General features: G+C 36.4%; 1 protein-coding gene across 2 annotated transcripts in view; it reads left to right on the forward strand.

Annotated features, from left to right (window-relative positions):
• DMXL1 (Dmx like 1) overlaps positions 1 to 14,845 on the forward strand; it is a 153,085-nt gene that overhangs the window by 55,149 nt on the left and 83,091 nt on the right. For both annotated transcript variants that reach the window (XM_045566459.1, XM_045566460.1), the window contains exons 11-18: positions 948 to 1,201; positions 1,312 to 1,996; positions 2,083 to 2,204; positions 5,305 to 5,394; positions 6,265 to 6,367; positions 8,212 to 8,331; positions 8,596 to 8,814; positions 12,230 to 13,915. In XM_045566459.1, the coding sequence (XP_045422415.1) occupies positions 948 to 1,201; positions 1,312 to 1,996; positions 2,083 to 2,204; positions 5,305 to 5,394; positions 6,265 to 6,367; positions 8,212 to 8,331; positions 8,596 to 8,814; positions 12,230 to 13,915 (3,279 nt within the window). The remainder of the gene's footprint in view (positions 1 to 947; positions 1,202 to 1,311; positions 1,997 to 2,082; positions 2,205 to 5,304; positions 5,395 to 6,264; positions 6,368 to 8,211; positions 8,332 to 8,595; positions 8,815 to 12,229; positions 13,916 to 14,845) is intronic.

The following is a 14,845-nucleotide window of genomic DNA, read 5'->3' on the forward strand; positions in this document are numbered from 1 at the left end:
TGCAAATTAAACAGAATGATTATCTTTTCTATTTTTGCCCTTCTGTGCCTTATCTTTTTATTCCTTTTGCCTAATTTCCTGTTGGGCATTTTTTGTTTTCTTGTTGATTTGTATGTTTTGACTTACTTTTTAAACCTGGTAAATAGTCATAACTTTTTTTTTTAAGGTCTCTTTTAGGAAAGGCTCTATATTCCTAACCAGGAGTTGGGGGGAGGATGTGAGGACTGGGGTTTTTGAAAGAGGTGAGAATATACATATTTACTTGTGTTAATAAGTTATACAAATTTATTTTTAAAATCCAGTGTATTGAAGTGTAACCTGGAAATTGAGCACCATCAAGTCCATTGCCTTAAAATGGTTTCTTTAAGATATAATATCAGTTATAAGTGAATATACCTAGAGGATAACTAGAGTAGCATATGCAGGTTTGGATAAAACTGGTATTGTGAAGAAAGTACAAATTATATTCAAATAGTATATTTTAAAAATTCAATCCCAGAATTATAGCCCCAGTGCCAAATCCCTCAATCTTATCATGAGCAAAACTGAAGTATAGATAAGTAGTGTGTCTTACTGAAGATTAGCTGAGTGGTTAATTGTAGGATATCTGGGTTTAGAAATCAATTTACCTATTTTCCAGTTCAATATTAGTTCTTTTACCGGTAACCCATTGTCTCAGTCCTATAGGGCTTCTGATTACTAATTCCATTGACCTTATATTATTGGAGCAAAGTTACTTTTAAAGAGGAACTCATTTCTTGTTAATATAAAAACTGTTATGATTTTCATCTCTTTTTTTCTTTTTGTTGGGGGGGAGGATGAGGGAGAAGGAGGAGAGGAGAGAGCAAGCTATGTTTTTCATCTTCAATGCATTTATAAAGGTATTTCTTAATTCATGATAATAACCTTATTGTATTTACTTGGTTCATGAACTCTTTTGGTTATAGAAATGGATGATGGTGTTGATGATCTGAAAATAAATCATGAAAAGAAGGAATTGGGTGGTGATAAAATAGTACCAAACTCAAGTTGTACATCATTACCATCAGCTGCCATTGATCATCAGATTGAAGTACTTCTGTCTGAATGGAGTAAAAATGCAGACATGTTATTCAGTATTCATCCTGTGGATGGTTCTTTGCTGGTTTGGCATGTGGATTGGCTAGATGAATACCAGCCTGGTATGTTTCGTCAAGTACAGGTAATATTATTATGATCTCTGGACAGCTATTTCTTGTTTATGTGGGTACAATTTTGTAATACCTTTTTATATAATTTCATGTATTCTAATGCTTGCTCTCTTAATTCTAGGTGTCCTTTGTTTCCAGAATTCCTGTAGCTTTCCCCACAGGTGATGCGAACTCTCTCTGTAAAAGCATAGTGATGTATGCCTGTACCAAGAATGTTGATCTGGCCATTCAGCAAGGGAAACAGAAACCTTCTGGCGTCGCTCGTTCCACATCAATGCTTATCTCTTCTGGTCATAATAAATCATCTAATAGTTTAAAATTAAGTATTTTTACCCCTAATGTTATGATGATTTCAAAGCATGCTGATGGTTCTTTGAATCAGTGGCTGGTCAGTTTTGCTGAGGAATCTGCTTTTTCTACAGTTCTCAGTATTTCCCACAAATCCAGATATTGTGGTCATCGCTTTCATCTTAATGATTTAGCTTGCCACTCAGTATTACCATTATTGCTGACAACGTCACACCATAATGCATTAAGGACACCAGATGTTGATAACCAAAAGCAGCCTTTTGATGCGGTAAATGTTGAAGACTGTTCTTTGACACAACAAACTACAAGCACCATTGATACGGCGTTTCAGGATCCCAATGCAGTTTATAGTGAGCTTATTCTTTGGAGGGTTGATCCAGTCGGGCCATTATCTTTCTCTGGAGGAGTTTCTGAGCTTGCTCGGATTAATTCTCTGCATGTTTCTGCCTTTTCCAATGTAGCATGGCTGCCTACTCTTATACCCAGTTACTGTCTAGGTAAGCATGTTGATTTTTATTTCAATAATTTAGATTTTCTGACATTATCACTACAGGGTTAAATTTTAAATGTAAATACTTTTTAGGTGCCTACTGCAACTCTCCTAGTGCATGCTTTGTAGCAAGTGATGGACAATATCTGAGATTATATGAAGCGGTTATTGATGCCAAGAAACTTTTATTTGAGCTTTCTAACCCTGAAATTTCTGTAAGTAATGGCTTTTAAAATAGTTTAAATATATAATATGATGTTTTTAGTTACTTTATACTTATTGGGCATGTTCTAAAGTTGTGACATATAAATTTATAATAAACATTTGTAACTTTGTTGTTTTATTTTTTTCACATTTATTTTATACCTTTATAGTGATTCTAAGCTCCTTTAAAAAGAAACCATTTCCTTCACTCCTTCAAAAAGTAGAGCCTAGTCTCCTACAATGTATGTTTCTATAACACTTCTTTGCTCATAGATAAATGGGCAATACTGACAGTATAATGTGGAAGTAATGTTAGTTCATCTGCAATATTTTTCCAGACAAGGGGAGTTAGAATAACAGGAGTAGAATTTAAATCTTATGCATAAAAGGAAAAAGCCCTCAGCTTTGTTGCAATTCAGGCATTCAGGCAGGAGTCCTTTTAATACTATTGCAAAGCTTTTGCCTTATGACAGGCTATACTTCTTCCTGTGCTAGTCTAATAGCAACCTACCAACTGCATTGTCCCCAGAGGCAGCCTTCGGCTGTACTGAGTTTCAAGCCATCTCTCCAGCTACCAATTAATGTATTTGTTAATGGTTTGGTTATAAAGTTGCATAAATGTCCATGATCTGCTCCAATCCTGTTTTTTCTATAAGTTATATTTAATGTATGATTTTACAGAACATAGGTTTTTCAAAATACTTTATATATATGGTGTTATAGCAGAAGCACATATTTATTAAGGATCTTCTATTTATTACGCATTGTTTTAAGTACTGGAAATTTAGATGTGACCAAAACAGACAAAAATCCGTATCATAGAATTTATATTCCAGTGAAAGGAGATAGGGAGGAAACAGGTAAAAATATATTAACTAATACAGTGGAGAGAAACAATGTTGCAAAAGAAGTAGGGAATGCCGGACGGGTGCGGTCGCTCACACCTGTAATCCTAGCACTCTGGGAGGCCGACGCGGGTGGATTATTTGAGCTCAGGAGTTTGAGACCAGCCTGAGCAAGAGCGAGACCACGTCTCTACTAAAAATAGAAAGAAATTACATGGACGACTAAAAATATGTATAGAAAAAATTAGCCGGGCATGGTGGCGCATGCCTGTAGTCCCAGCTACTTGGGAGGCTGAGGCAGGAGGATCCCTTGAGCCCAGGAGTTTGAAGTTGCTGGGAGCTAGGCTGACGCCACGGCACTCTAGCCCGGGCAACAGAGTGAGACTCTGTCTCAAAAAAAAAAAAAGAAGTAGGGAATGCCAAGTAAGGTGTTTAATCGGGGAAAACATCACAGAAAAAATATCATTTGCACAAAGACCTGAAGGAGATGCAGGAGCTAGATATGTAAATATTTAAAGGAAGAATGATCCAGGAAGAGGGACAGCCAGTTCAAAGATACTTAGGTCAGAGAATGTTTGGTATGTAAAGGAACAGCTGGAGGCTATTGTGGCTGGGGCAGAATATGTGAATTGGAGAGTAGTCAGAGATGAAGTCAGAAAGTTATCCTGGCCATATCACACAAGGCCTCATAAGCCATTTTGGTAACTTTGTTTTTTACTCTGAATAACATGGAAGCTATAGGACAGAAGGATAGTGTTATATGGTGTGATTTAAGTGTTAAATGGATCACTTTGAGGGGCATATAGATTAGACATGGAAAAGTGAAGTGGAATCAGAGAGACCAATTTAGGAAGCGACCACAGTAGTCCAGGAGAGGCAAAGGGGCTTAGAATGATAGAAAGTGGTAATGATAGAGATAATAACAGTGGTCAAATTCTGAATGAGGTTTGGACACTGATTAATCCATATTGGACTGGCTATGGGATGTGAGTGAGTAAAAAGAAGATGTCTCTCAAGGTTTCTAGCTAAGCATTAGGAAAAGCAGAATTGCTGTGCATTGAGATAAAAATATAGAAGCAGGGTTTTTTTTGTTGTTTTTTGTTTTTTATTTTTTTGGGAGACAGGGCCTCCCTGTGCTGCCCAGACTGGAGTGCAGTGGTGGTATCGTAGCTCACTGAAGCTTCCAACTCCTGGGCTCAGCCTTCTGCCTCAGCCTCTTGAGTAGCCAGGATTACAGGCATGCACCGAGCTATTTTTTTTATTTTTTGTAGAGACAGGGTCTTGCTATGTTGCCCAAGCTGGTCTTGAACTCCTGCTCTAAAGCAGTCCTCCCACTTCAGCCTCCCAGTGTTCTGGGATTATAGGCATGAACTACCATGCCCAGACAAGATGTAGCAGATTTTGAGGGGCAGGGAGATTTAAGAGCCTGGCTTTGGACACGTAATTTTGAGATGCCTGTTTGACATCCAAGAGACCTAGTAGGCTAGTCTCTGAAGTTCAGAGGGAAGTTCGGCCTGAAGATATAAAATAGTTGTCAGCATTTATATTTAAAGTTGTGAAGATGGATGTAACTGTTGAGGGAAGAGAGTATAGTTAGAAAATAAGAGTGATAGATTGAATGCTGAAGCATTCCATTGTTAAAAGTAGGGTAAAAAAGAAGTAGGGTGAATGTGGTATATAAGGGAAGCCAAATGAAGAAAGTATTTCAAAAAGAAGAGAGTGATCACCAGTGTCAAATGCTGCTCATAGAGCAAGTATGATAAAGATGGAGAATTGATCACTGAATTTAGCAATGTGACCTTGACAGAGCAGTCAGGACATAAGTAGCTTAAAAGTCAGCATATGTAAATAGTGTATCAACTTGTTTCTTTAACTCCATCCTTTCCTTCTCATAATTAATGTTTAAAAAGTACTGCTGCTCTTTTTTTTGTTTTTTGTTTTGGAGATGGGAGTCTCACTCTTGCTCAGGCTGGTCTCGAACTCCTGACCTCAAGCAGTCTTTTCACCTCAGCCTCCCAGAGTGCTAGGATTACAGGCGTGAGCCACTGCACCCGGCCTGCTTTTATTTTTCTCTGTATCAACTGAGCTGTAGCTCTTATTCATTCGTATGTAATTACTAGTAAGAGAAAAGCCCAGAATGTTTATAGTTGAAAGGGACTATATTTAGCCCCAATTGAACTTTATTATTATTTGTTATTCCTGAAATGTGTTCTTAATCACTTTTGAATTTGTTTAGTAAAGGAGATATCAATTTTTTAAAAAACAGAAATATGTTGGTGAAGTGTTTAACATCGTCAGTCAACAATCGACAGCCAGGCCAGGATGCATTATCGCATTAGATCCCATTACCAAACTTGTAAGTATTTTTTTTGGAGGTATACAAAAAAACTCTATGAAGATATTTTATAGAAAATCTGTATGTTAATTGGTATAATTGGATATTTTGCTGTGGATAACACACATTGTACATTTTATTTTCTATACTTCAAACTAGAAAACAAATCAGATTATAGTCCCAGTTACTATATTCACAATGAAATAAATTTTCAAACTCTGACTCTTAAATACATTATTAATATTAATAGTGTCATATGACCTATAGATTTAATAAAGTGCTGTTAGGTTCTTCATCCATGGCTAAGAAAATCACTAAAAAGAAAACCAGTTTCCATTTTATGGCACTGATATAAAGCACATTGGTGGATATAAATTTTTAATTATAAAGATTCATTGTAATGAAAGCAAATCTTTTTTGAGACAGAGTCTTACTCTGTTGCCCCAGGTAGAGTGCAATGGTATGATTATAGCTCACTGCAACCTCAAACTCCTGGGCTCAAGCTGTCCTCCTGCCTCAGCCTGCTGAGTAGTTGGGACTGCACACATGTTCCATGACACCTAGCTAATTTTTTCTATTTTTGGTAGAGATGGGGTCTCACTCTTGTTCAGGCTGGTCTCTAACTCCTGAGCTCAAGCCATCCTCCCACGTCAGCTTCCCAGAGTGCTGAGATTATAGGCGTGAGCCACTGTGCCCAGCCAAGCAAGTCAGCTTGATATAAATTTTTTCTGTTTTCATCTGGTTATTCTGGTACCTTAGACTTACATACTGCTGAACTTTCGACTTTTTATTCTGCTTGAATATTCCATTATGATGTATTTATTTTTCCGGCTACTTAGCATTAGTAAATAACACATGGGTCAACTTATATTTGTATTTATTTACATTCAGCATGGCAGAAAAACCCAGCTTCTTCATGTTTTTCAAGAAGACTTCATTTTGAATGACTCTGAAAAGAAAAGTCTAGGAAAAGACAGCATTTTATCTAATGCAGGTAAAGAAGAATGTTTTATGTAATAAGAAATACTATGTACAATATGTTAGGCAGTTAATAAAGATGAATTGATACAGTGTTTCACATTATTTATTTGAAGTTAAAATTTTCTTTGTAGGTTTGTGATATTATTTATCAATAATACTGGTATCTTTATTCTTAACTAGGAAATAAACATGAAAAATTAAAGGGGTTTATCAGTTATACGTTATATAAACCACATAGTAGAAATGCTTTATCATTAATGTGTGAGTTCTCTTTTCATGGATGGGGTCCTATCAATTTGGATAATATGGACTCCTGGCCTTTTAGGAACTTAAAATTTAAAGAAATACCTTAAAACTTTGAATTATAAGGTCCTTAATTTAAGGACTAATTTTCTTAAATAATACTTTTGTAATAAAACAGTCTAAAAGTTTTATTAAACCTAACATTAACTTACTTTGTGTGAAGGAAAACTGAGGGAAATAGAGGTAAAATCTCTTGGTCATCAGTCTCAATTACAAAGCCAAACCAAACTAAAAAATGGCTTTCCTGAAGACCAAAATATTGTGAAGCAACTCTACGTCATATGCCTGTTGCTTAAAATCAGTTATCAGGCCTCAAAGGATACTAACTGCATTCTCTATTTGTTCCAGATATTTTTTCTTCCTTCCTTCCTTCCTCCCTCCGTCCCTCCTTCCATTTCTTCTGTTTCTTTCTTTCCTTCCTGTCCTCCTTTCTTTCGAGCCTTGCTCTGTTACCCAGGCTGAAGTGCAGTGGCATGATTATAGCTTCCCAAGTCACTAGCAGCTGGTACCACAGGCATGAACCACCACACTCAGCTAATTTTTAAATTTTTTGTAGAGATGGAGTCCCACTGTATTGCCCAGGCTAGAGCACAGTGCCAAAATAATAGCTTACTGCAACCCCGAACTCTTGGGCTCAAGCGATCCTCCCACCTCAGCCTCCTGAGTAGCTGGGATTACAGGCTTGCACTGTCACAACCGGCTCATTTTTTCTATTTTTAGTAGAGACGGGGTCTCACTCTTGCTCAGGCTGGTCTCAAACTCCTGACCTCAAGCAATCCTCCTGCCTCGGCCTCCCAGAGTGCTAGGATTACAGACGTGAGCCACCATGCCCAGCCGAGCCATATAATTTTGTACATAATGAAGAATAGCTTATGATGAAGAAAACCTGTTTTACAGAGTTTGAATTTTTTTCTTAAAAAGAAAAAAATGAAGAAAAGTTGGATTAAAATCTACCGCAAAGAAAGGGTTTTTTCAGGCAATAATAAACCACTGATTTTATGATATATTTTAGAAAGATGCATTTATTTGTTTACTTTGAGCAACTTGTATGCTGTTTAAAATGAAATTTGAACTAAGAGAAATTTGTTGAATTGTATGTTATGTAATGAATACTTATATTTTGGTCATTATTTAAACATCATGCAGTAGTCATTCCATTGTGGAGCTATGGAGCTTACTTATTTAAAAAAATGTAACACCATTTTCATCGTATGCTCACCTAAAATGTATATTCTGTCTGTTTAGAAAATTCCCACTTCATATGGCCTAATCTGTGTGAACAACTTGATGGTGATGAGTGTGGTATATGACTTTTTGAGCTTATCAGTTTAAAAATAAAATTTATATACAGCATTCTCATTATTGTAAATATTTTAAGTTAATACAAATTCATGTGGTAAAAAAGTTGAATATATTCTATAATGCCATTTTATATTTGGAAACTTAGGTACAATTTTTTAGTTTTTTTTAAATCTTGTTACTTTAACTTGGTATGTATAGTAAGTTGTCTCATTTTTCCTTGTTAATAAAGAAAAATATCATTAATACCAACAGGCAGCTCACCTAATGGATTTTCTGAAAAGTTCTATTTAATTGTAATAGAATGCACTCAAGACAACCGTTCACTGTTACACATGTGGAATTTACATTTAAAGTCAATTCCTGTCTCTTTGGGTGAGTCTTTTTTTCAAATTATACATGATTAAACAGTTCAGGGTATAATATTTCTTAAAGCGACTCTTATTTAGGGTTGATAATTACAGTTTATTCAGTTAATTAAAAAAGCAAAATGATTTTCTCATTTTCTTGTAAAGAATCATATTAATATGTTTACTGTTTTATCTTTTTATAAAGCAGTTGTAGATTGTAAATGTAGTAATTGTAATATTTATAGGGTTCCCCTACCCCAATTTTTGGTTCTTTTCTTATGTTTTATAGATGAAAAAGTAGATACAAAAATATCTGAAGCAGTTTGGCAGCTGGAAGAACATTCTTCTTCTCCAGAGAAGATCATATCTCCTTTTTCACAGAAGTATCAGGCTTGCAGAGCAAATCTCCAGAGTACCAGCAAGTTGACTCTGTTTTCAGAAATGGTTTATAGCCAAGAGTTGCATTTGCCAGAAGGAGTTGAGATAATAAGTATTAAGCCATCAGCAGGTTCGTAAATTTTATGAAAAGAGACTTAACTCTGTAACCCATGAGTATTTACCAGGTATTTAAAAATAGGTGCTGCAACTACTTCTTAAATCCTTACAGAACCAGAAATGGAAATAATATATTCAGGTACCCTAAATTGAAGACTTAAATTTTCTCATTATGTTTTCAGATTACTCTGACATTTGTCAGCCAGTTCTAGTCTTAAATAGTGATTTCTAAAACAAATTTTCATTGTCCTTTCAGGAAGAATAAGTGACAGTTTCTAGAGCAGAGGTTGTAACTGAATTATACCTTATTTGCAAACTTTGATAGTGTTGCTAGTGGCTGCCTGGAGTCACGCGCTAAGAAAGATTCTGAGTGTGTAGTTCCTGCCATATATTTAGCATCCTTATTTTAGGGCAGCAGAATGTCCCCAGTTCAACAGCATCAGCATCCTGGGGACTTGTTAGAAATGAAAATTCTTGGGCCGCCAAAGTTATTGAATCATAAACTGTGGGATGGGGCCCAGCGCCTGGTCTAACAAGCCTTCCAGATGATTCTCATGCACACAAAAGGTCAAGAACCACAGTTCTGAGGTATCAAGAATACCAAGACAAATCCATCTTTTTCATCATCTAATTCTTTCATTTTCATAGTTAAGGTGTGGGTCTTTGCTCTGTTGTACTTCTTTGTCATTTTTTTTGTCTGATTATTTTGAATGCTTTTCAGTTTATCATGTTTTCAAGTACTCAGTGTTTTCTGAATGGTGAAGTTTGCAGGAGTTGGGTATTAACTTTTATATTCTGCTTTTTTTGATATATTTTAATTTTAAAAAATCAATGCAAGGAAAATTAAAGTTTGAAAAAAATGGCTTTTGTATTGACAGAATTTGAAGAGCTGCTATCATTAGCCCTAATAGTATGTTCTTCACTACTGAACTCCAATTAAAATAATATGGCAAATATAGAGAAACTGAAGCTGTTTATTAACATAAATCTCCTATTAATCTTTGGCCAAAGTTAATCTGATAGAAGAAAAGTCTGTGGAAAAGAAGAGATTTGTTTTGTTTGTCAAAAAGAGTTAGCATATGGTGAAAGCTTTTTTCCTAGTCTTATGAATTTTTTTTATCAATACTATTAGAAAGGATAAGATCTTTTTTTTGGGGGGGGGGCTTTACAGAAATTTATTTCTCGTAGTTCTGGAGACTCAAAGTCCAAGACCAAGGGTGATTGCAGGTTTGGTTTTCCCTGAGGCCTCTCTCCTTAGCTGACAGCACATTCTTGTTATGTCGTCACATGGTCTTTTTGCTGCGTGAGCACATCCTTGGTGCCCCTCTGCATGTCCCTGTCTCCTTTTCTTACAAGAACAGCAGTCAGATCGGATTAGGGCCCACTCTAATAATCTCATTTTAACTTAATTACCTCTTTAAAGGCCCTATCTCCAAATACAGTCATATTCTGAGGCCCTGCGTTTTAGGGCTTCAACATAAGAATTTGGGGTTAACACAATTCAGTCCATGACAAAATATATATAAATGGATGGATAGATATATACATACACATATTTTAAATGTATTAGATCATTACGTAATTATAACATTATACAAATACACATGTGGTATATAGTATACATAATATATATTTTTTTATATATATATATATTTTTTTTTTATTTCAACTTATCATCATGGGGGTACAAAAGTTCAGGCCACATACGCTGCCCATGTCCCGCCCATCCCCCCCCGAGTCAGAACATTCAAGCATGGCCATTCCCCAGACGGTGCACAATGCACTCATCATGTAGGATAAGATCTTTATTCTGTGTTCAGCTCAGAGAAACTGATGGTTAATGTTAATTGTGTCCTTTTGTGGTATTTCTAGATTCCTTGAGGGATTTTTAAAAAACCTTAACTACAATTATGGTAAAATATGATAAACAATAAATGTCTTATATAACATCTCTATATTATAATTAGCAGTTTATGTTTAATAGTTTAGGATATGGGTCAGCAAACTATGGGTCACCTATTTGTTTACTGGTATGTATAGCTGTTTTTGCTCTGCAGTTAGAACAGATACTATGGCTAGCAAAGCCTAAAAGAGTCATTACTGTGTGGCTCTTTAAGAAAAAGTTTGCCAACTCCTGTTTTAGGAAATTAATATGATTACTTTAAGCCTAAGCAAATGTTAAATTATAGTTAGGAATCTCAGCGTCAGTTATGTCAAATATACCTCAATCATAAAGGGCCCTGAAAAGTGACCATGTAGTATGTAGGTAAGCAAAGCCATTCATATTTATGTTGAAAAATATGAAGGAAAAGAAGCCAGTGAAAGTTGACAAATGTTTTAAAATATATTGATAATTTTAAAATGAGATTTATAAGAATGCGTAAAACTAGTAGAATTGTGAAACTAGGCAGGCCACGGTGACTCATGCCTATAATCCCAGCACTTTGGGAGGCAGAAGTGGGAGGAGTGCTTGAGGCCAGGAGTTCAAGGCCAGCCTGGGCAACATGGCAAGACTCCTTCTCTACAAAAAATTAAAAAAAAAAAAGAATTCGCTAGGCTGGGTGCGGTGGCTCACGCCTGTAATCCTACCAGTCTGGGAGGCCGAGGCAGGAGGATTGCTTGAGATCAGGAGTTTGAGACCAGCCTGAGCAAGAGCAAGACCCCGTCTCTACTAAAAAATAGAAAGAAATTATCTGGACAACTAAAAATATATATAGAAAAAATTAGCTGGGCATGGTGGTGCATGCCTGTAGTCCCAGTTACTTGGGAGGCTAAGGCAGGAGGATTGCTTGAGCCCAGGAGTTTGAGGTTGCTGTGAGCTACGCTGATGCCATGACACTCTAGCTCGGGCAACAGAGCCAGACTCTGTCTCAAAAAAAAAAAAAAAAAGAATTGGCCAGGCATGGTGGTGCATACCTGTAGTCCTAGCTACTCTGAAGGCTGAGGCAGTAGGATTGCTTGAACCCAGGAATCTGAGGTTACAGTGAGCTGTACCACTGCACTCTAGCCTGGGTGACAGAGGGAGACCCTGTCTCTAAAATACAATGGAATAGTTGTGAATAGTTGTGAATCGAATACTGGATTGAGAATCGGGACTAGAATTTAGGTTGTTAGATTTGGCCTTTGTCTGGCTGTTTTATTTAGACTTAAGATACTAACATGTTTGGTCGAAGACCTTACTTGTAAAATATAAGAATTGAAGTGCCTTATTTCAGAGTTCCCTTTCAACTCTAGGTTTTGGTGATATTTTCTTTTTGTGTTCCTTTTTGTTGTGATTAAAAGCCTCTTACTATTCTTGTCAGCACTTTAAATATAGACTGTCATATTCTTAACAGTAGTTCATACAAAAGGACCAAAACCTTTAGTTCATAAAAGCAAAAGTATTTAGCCAAAATTGGCATTTTATTAATGGATTACTTTCATTTTAGGACATCTGAGTTCTTCTTCCATATATCCTGTGTGCAGTGCTCCTTATTTATTGGCAACATCATGTTCAGATGAGAAAGTAAGATTCTGGAGATGCAGAGTAACAAATAGAGAATCTGCCACATCAAAGAATGGAAAAATGGATCTTGCATACATTTGGGAAGAGTGGCCATTACTTATCGAAGATGGACTTCAGAGCAATAGTAGTATAACTGTACCTGGTAGGCCTATAGAAGTTAGCTGTGCACATACAAATCGTTTAGCAGTAGCTTACAAGCAGCCTGCATCTAATAGTAGATCTTCTCAGGACTTTGTGATGCATGTAAGTATTTTTGAATGTGAGTCTACAGGAGGCTCATATTGGGTCCTTGAACAGACAATTCATTTAGATGAGTTAAGCACAGTGTTGGATTCTGGCATTAGTATTGATAGCAATTTAGTGGCCTATAATAAACAAGAGATATATTTGTCCAGTAGAGAGAGTATCACATCAAACACAAAGCATTTAGTTCACTTAGATTGGATGTCTAGAGAAGATGGATCTCATATCTTGACTGTAGGAATTGGATCAAAGCTTTTTATGTATGGACCCCTGGCTGGCAAGATACAAGAACAGACTGGTAAGGAAAGCCTGGCATTTCCTCTTTGGGAGAGTACTAAAGTCGTGCCCCTTTCTAAATTTGTACTATTACGAAGCGTGGATTTGGTATCTTCTGTAGAAGGCTCCCCACCTTTTCCTGTTTCTTTATCCTGGGTCCGGGATGGCATCCTTGTGGTAGGAATGGATTGTGAAATGCATGTATATTCCCAATGGCAGCCTTCTACTAAACAAGAACCTGTTACAACAGATTCATACAATGGGAGCACTCCATCTATAATAAGTTTAATAAAACCGAGTAACTCATCAAGTGCTGGGTTACCTCCTCCAAAGAAAACCCTGACTCGGTCCATGACCAGTCTTGCACAGAAAATCTGTGGAAAGAAAACTGCATTCGATCCTTCAGTGGATATGGAAGATTCAGGTCTTTTTGAAGCAGCTCATGTACTTTCCCCAACTTTACCTCAGTACCATCCCTTGCAGCTTTTGGAACTTATGGATCTTGGCAAAGTTCGGAGAGCAAAGGCCATCTTGTCACATCTTGTCAAGTGCATTGCTGGGGAAGTTGTGGCTCTAAATGACGCTGAATCTAATCATGAACGCCGCCTTAGGTCTCTCACCATCAGTGCTAGTGGAAGCACTACCAGAGACCCCCAGGCATTCAACAAGGCTGAAAATATAGATTACACAGAAATAGATTCTGTCCCTCCACTTCCTTTATATGCCTTACTTGCAGCAGATGATGATAGCTATTACTCATCTTTGGAGAAATCCAGTAATGAAAGTACCTTAAATAAATCAAATCAATCATCAAAAGAAAGTTATGATGAGCTCTTTCAAGTCTCAGCTCTAATGACTGATACTCATGTGTTAGAGACAGATGAAGAAAATACAAAGCCCAGAGTTATTGACCTTTCACAATACAGTCCAACTTACTTTGGTCCTGAGCATGCTCAGGTTCTTTCTGGCCACTTACTTCATTCTAGTTTACCTGGACTCAGCCGGATGGAACAGATGTCTTTGATGGCCTTGGCAGATACAATTGCAACTACAAGCACTGACATTGGAGAAAGCAGAGACAGAAGCCAAGGTAAACTAAATTCTGTACTCATGATAACATTTTTACTTATTTTCACAGAAAATAATCTGAAATAAATGATGCCAAGGGTTTTTTTTTTAAACATCTTTGCTGCCTTCACAACAGTATATATGCTATTTATCCCACAAATCATAATATTATGAGGAAGTTCACAAAGACCATTATGCCTGTCATTTTTATGAATTGCTTAATGACATAAAAGATCCAACTCAAAAACATCTTTTTGAGTTTAGCAAAAGTTAAACAATTATTTTAGGCTGAGTGCAGTTGCTCACACCTATAATCCTAGCACTCTGGGAAGCCAAGGCGGGAGGATCCGTTGAGCTCAGGAGTTCCAGACCAGCCTGAGCAAGAGTGGAATCCATCAGTTAATCAAGTTCAGGAGGCAGAAAAGACAAACATTAAAAGGAAGACAGATTCTGATCTCAATAACATGAAGCCATAACTAATTTCTTCTTTCAATGAGGATTTCCTTAAACAGGTTTTTGAATTTATATCTACCAGGACTTAATCTACCTAAATTTAGAATTTCATCCTCTAACTAGTTACTATACTGTTGAAACATGTGTACCAAATTTAGTATTATCTCAGACAAGAACAAATCTTTCTAAAATCATAATTTATTTATAGTGTTTTCTTCTAAGAACTACTCCGATATAGGAGATTGGAGGAGTTAGATAAATTGCATGGAAATAAAAAAAATCCTAGTCCACAATATTTCATGTGCAACTATTAGGAGAATAGAAATGATTGGGATATTACTTCCATAGATTTTTAAAAATAAATTAAATCTAAGCTATAGAAATTTAGAGAATACAATGTATGACAGCATGTTGAAATTATAGAGATACAAAATAAATGCTTATTTAATGGCATGTTTAAATAATGAGCCTCAAAACTTATGCTCACCATGTAAACATA

Source organism: Lemur catta, chromosome 12, assembly GCF_020740605.2.
Source record: "Lemur catta isolate mLemCat1 chromosome 12, mLemCat1.pri, whole genome shotgun sequence".
NCBI lineage: Eukaryota > Metazoa > Chordata > Mammalia > Primates > Lemuridae > Lemur > Lemur catta.